General features: G+C 39.7%; 1 protein-coding gene across 1 annotated transcript; it reads left to right on the top strand.

Annotated features, from left to right (window-relative positions):
* The first annotated feature begins 977 nt into the window (after positions 1 to 977).
* LOC111405049 lies at positions 978 to 1,958 on the top strand. Its single transcript, XM_023033737.1, has 2 exons — positions 978 to 1,207; positions 1,295 to 1,958. The coding sequence occupies exons 1-2, from the start codon at positions 978 to 980 to the stop codon at positions 1,956 to 1,958; spliced, it is 894 nt and encodes a 297-aa protein (XP_022889505.1).
* The last annotated feature ends 3,472 nt before the right edge of the window (positions 1,959 to 5,430 follow it).

Here is a 5,430-nt window from a genome sequence, read left to right as displayed (position 1 = left end):
GTCTAAAGAAGGGGAGCCGAGTATGGTGAACTTGGAGACAGTAACGATGAGTGGAATGGACACAGTCCCACACAAAGATGGGCTTTTACTAGGCGACCAAGAGACGAGGCATGTACTATCAGGGGTGATAGAGCACGACGCGACACCTTTGACAACAAGGGTTGTGAACACATATAATAGAGGGAACTCTAAGTCAATGAAGGTAAGTGACTTGGGGATGGAAAAAGCACTGGTGTTGTGGGTAGATAGAGCCAAGAAAGGAGAAATAGAAAGTGATGTTATACAGGTGGAGGAAACAGGGGATTTGTTTGGATTCGAAGCTGGACACCCACCTTCGAACTGGGTTTTACAGAAAATTCAGGATTTCAGTAAGTTAATGGGCGTGTCTTGTGATGGATACGAAAACAGATTACTACAATTGTTTGAGGATTTGGAGGCCAATAGGGGACAGAAGATGAGTAAACAAGAAGGTAAATTAAGAAGAAAGGGCGATCGTGAACTTAAGAGGCTCGAATGGTCAGTTAATTATGATGGCGAAGGTGGTGAATCCAAGAATGGAGTACTGGGGAGGGATGCTGGACTGTTGAAATGATACCACAAATCATTAGCTGGAATGTAAGGGGACTTAATGAAGTTGGGAAAAGGATGGGTGTTCGACATCTGCTAAGGGGCTGGGGAGCGAATCTTGTATGCTTACAAGAAACCAATATGGAGGTCATCTCAAGGGCGGTGGTTAGTAGCTTATAGGGGGGACAGCATGTAGGGTTTCAGTTTATGGGATCATCAGGGGTTTCTGGAGGCATATTAGTCATGTGGGACACCAGAGTGCTTGAGATGGAGGAGGTGAGTGTTGGATTGTTCTCAATTTCGATGTCGTTCAGAAGCATTGGGGATGAATTTCAGTGGATGTTCATAGGTGTTTATGGGCCTAATATTGAGGATAGTAGACGGGGCTTGTGGGACGAACTGGCTGAATGATGGCTTGGTGGAATCCACCATCGTGTATAGGAAGTGACTTTAATGTGGTTCGATTTCCTATTGAGAGGTCGAACGGTGGGAGACTCACGAAGGCTATGGAGGATTTTTCAGACTTTATAAGGGAGAATATGTTGGTGGATTTGCCTATGATTGGAGGAGATTTTACCTGGTCATCCAATCGGGATCAATTTGCTCTTTCTCGTATTGATAGATTCTTGATATGCGGAGAGTAGGAGGCTAAGTATTCAGATGTCATTCAGAGAAGATTGGGGAGGGTGTACTCTGATCATTTCCCCATTATGTTAACTGGGAACAGGACGGGTGGAGGACGAAGGCCTTTTAGGTTCGAAAAAATGTGGTTGAAAGTTGAAGGTTTTAGGGAGCAAGTACAGACTTGGTGGATATCTTACGATGTCAGGGGGTCTCCTAGTTTTGTGTTGGATCAGAAGTTGAAGTCTTTGAAAAGAGATTTAAAGAAATGGAATGAGGAGGTTGTGGGCAATGTAAACTGTCATAAAATTCAGTGTCTTTCCGAGATTGATGAGTTGGATAGGTGGGAGGAGAGTCGAAGGTTGGCTGGGGAGGAGAAGGAGAAACGTAGAGCATTAAGGGAAGAATTGGAGAGGTTGGTGGAGATGGAGGAGATTGTTTGGCGTCAGAAATCTAGGGTCAATTGGTTGAAAGAAAGAGATAAATGTACTAAGTTTTTTCAAAGGATCGCTAATTCTAATATGCGCAAAAACTCGATTACAGTGTTGGAAGTGGATGGGATAACTTATGAAGAACCAATCGAAATTGGAAGCCAATTGGTGAATTTCTATCAGAATATATATCAGGAGCAGTTTGAGTGGAGGCCAAAGTTGGAAGGTTTGGATTTTTGTACTATCACGAAGGATGATGCCGGGTGGTTAGAGCGACTTTTTGAGGAGGATGAAATCAAGGAGGTAGTGTTTAGCATGAACGAGGATAAGGCCCCTTGACCGGACGGTTTCTCATTCTCATTTTACAATGCTTGTTGGGAGGTGGTGCGATCGGAAATTTTGGATGTGTTTACATATTTTTTTGAACGTGGCAGGTTCCAAAAAAGTTCTAATGCTACATTTGTTGTGCTGATCCCTAAAAAATCGGGAGCGACTGACATTAAGGACTTTCGCCCTATTAGCCTAATCTGTGGGGTGTATAAGATTATTGCGAAAGTCCTGGCGAACAAATTAAAGGAGGTGCTCGGGAAAGTAGTGTCCAAGTTTCAGAATGCTTTCGTAAAAGGTCGCCAGATTTTGGACTTTGTGCTTATAGCGAATGAATGCATTGATTCAAGATTGCGTTTGGGAATTCCCGGGATGCTATGTAAGCTCGATATTCAGAAGGCATATGATCATGTGAACTGGGGTTTCCTTTTATATATGCTTAGGAGGTGCGGCTTCGAGGATAAGTGGTGTAAATGGATTCAGTTCTGTATTTCTACTGTTTCGTTCTCAATCATGGTCAACGGAACGCCGGAGGATTATTTTCGGAGTAGTAGAGGATTGCGGCAAGGAGATCCACTATCCCCATTGCTTTTTGTTATTGTGATGGAAGCTTTCAGTAGGATGTTTGAAAGAGCTGTGGGAGAGGGTTTGGTAAGGGGCTTTAGGGTTGGCCAATTGCAGGAGTCTCATTTGCTATTTGCAGATGATACCTTGATCTTCTGTGATGCGGATGATGAACAATTCAGGAACCTGCGTCGTTTGCTCCTATGTTTTGAAGCGGTGTCTGAATTAAAAATCAACTTGGGGAAATCTGAGGTTATTCCAGTTGCGGATTTCACTAACGTGGAGGAGTTGGCTGGCATATTGGGATGTAGGATTGCACAATTGCCCATGTTATATTTAGGCCTCCCGTTAGGGTCACGGTTTAAAAGTACACATATCTGGAATGGTATTATAGAAAGAATGGAGAGAAGGTTAGTAGTGTGGAAGCGTATGTATCTTTCTAAGGGAGGCCGACTTACCCTTATTAAATCCACTCTCTCAAATCTCCCCACTTACTTTTTGTCATTGTTTCCTATTACGGTTGCAGGGGCAAATAGATTAGAGAGATTTCAAAGAGAATTCTTGTGGGCAAGGTTAGGGAAGGAGAGGAAAATGCATTTGGTTAATTGGGGTACTATTTGTTTGCCTATGAGGATGGGGGGCTTGGAGTGAGGAGCCTTGTTTTGTTTAATAAGGCTTTATTGGGCAAGTGGTTGTGGCGATTTGGAGTGGAGAGGGAGAGCTTTTGGAGAGAAATCATTGGGGCAAAGTATGGTGTGATGGAGGGGGGTTGGTGTACGGTTGAGGGTCGTGGCTCCTATGGGGTAAGTTTGTGGAGGTATATCCGAAGGGGATGGAGTGATTTTAAGGACAAACTAAATTTTGTGGTGGGAAATGGCACTGATATTAGATTTTGGGATGATAGTTGGTGTGGCGATCAACCGTTAAAGGAGGGATTTCCTTCATTGTACCGCATTGCGTTAGAGCCTACTGCTATGGTAGGTGATGTACTTGACATCCATAATGGGGGATATAGTTGGAATATTACTTTTGGGAGGGGTTTACAAGATTGGGAATTGGAAGATTATTCGTTGTTTTTGACCGCTCTGTATGAGATATAAATTCGGGTAGGAGAGGGTGATTGTAGCAAGTGGAGATTAGCTCGAGATGGTATTTTTTCAGTCCGCTCATACTTTCAATCCCTTTTGGGATTTGTGGAGAGTTCATTACCTTGGAAGATGGTGTGGCAAAGTAAATTGCCTCCACGGGTAACATTTCTATTGTGGACAGTTATGAGGGGACAGGTGTCAACGGTGGATAATCTTCGACGAAAAGGATTTTATGTAACCAAGTGGTGCTATATGTGCAAGAAGGATGGAGAGACGATTGATCATTTATTCATTCATTGTGATGGTGTGCGTTGGCTTTGAAACAGTATTCTGGCTTCTCAATCAATGGATTGAGTGCTACCTAAGCGTATAGAAGACTTGGTGTGGGCATGGAGAAGAAAATTTCGCGATAAGGATAGCAAACTTCTATGGAATCTTATCTCGGGATGCATTGTATGGTGCATATGGAGATAACGGAACAATCGATGTTTCGAAGACCAAACAAAGACAACAGAACAGATAAGAGAATTATTTTAATTGACTTTGTATATTTGGTTTAATGTAGTGGCTAAAAATCCTGTTGTAGGGTTGACTAATTTCTTGTTGTTCCTTTCATGCTTAAAGTGATTGTATACCCCTTGTGTACTCTCTTTTAAGGAATAAAATTCTCTGATTACCTATAAAAAAAAAAAAGAAATTTTCCGAGCATGCTCCAATGATCATAATGATCATCAAAGCGTGGAATAGCTGGTTGAACAAAGTTATTCGTAGCCATTGAGTGACGTAGAATTTTGTTGCTGCAAAGACAGAAACAAAATTAAAAAAAGCTACTGCTTTCTTTGTTTTACAAGCACTTCTCTCCCTTTTTTGACTCTCGTAACTCACACTCAATATATTTTATGAACTCTCTTACTTTTATACAACTCTCACTCTCTAAACTTGGCTCTGATACCACTGTTGTAAAAGAGATAAAGAAAAGAAAGTTGAGTTCTAATTTTTGGCACACTGCATTCATTCCATCCAATCCTTTATATAGGCAATTACACAACAATAATACCTATAAATTAGGCACTACACAATGTGCAAACATCATGCTAGCTGAAAAATAGAAAATACTGGACGCGTACATGCACCATAAACCCACTAAAAATGAAACAAATAAATGTCCTAGAGAATAGGACAGACTACCAACAAACTGAAATTATAATTAATTTCCAACAGTGAGTTTAATGACGAAGTTGTTGACTTTTGTTATTATATGATTATTTTGATTTTGTGTTTTCTTTCTTCTAATGCTTCTATTTGAAACAAAATATTCTGTCTAAGATAGTGAAATCTCTGAATTGTGGAATTTTTTTTTTAATTTTTTTTTCACCAATGTATTATTGGAGTTTACGAAATTATTTAGATGGCATTTAAAAAAAATAAAAAAATTAAATTAAATTGCCCATAATTGACAGCATGGGTTTACAGTTTATGCTTCAAATTTCATGGGCGTTGATAAATAAAAGATTAATTTTTGATGTATTTACTCCACATTTACTATATTATTTATTCATAATGAATATTAAGAGAGTTTACCAAAGTTCCTCACTTATTTCATTTTGATATATTGAACATAGATTGGGATATAAAATATAAAATCATGCTTGGTGTACATATCTTTTAAAATTTGCCATGTGGCAATACACTGTTGGACAGTTTTTTCACCTAATCTATTGTCGGCAACACTTATAATGTCAACAATAATGTACAGAAAAGATTGTACAAACTGCATTGTCCTAGATATATCAAATATATATATATATATATATATATATATATATATATTT

This window comes from Olea europaea, chromosome 12 (assembly GCF_002742605.1).
Source record: "Olea europaea var. sylvestris chromosome 12, O_europaea_v1, whole genome shotgun sequence".
NCBI lineage: Eukaryota > Viridiplantae > Streptophyta > Magnoliopsida > Lamiales > Oleaceae > Olea > Olea europaea.
This window is presented reverse-complemented; position numbering and strand designations above follow the sequence as displayed.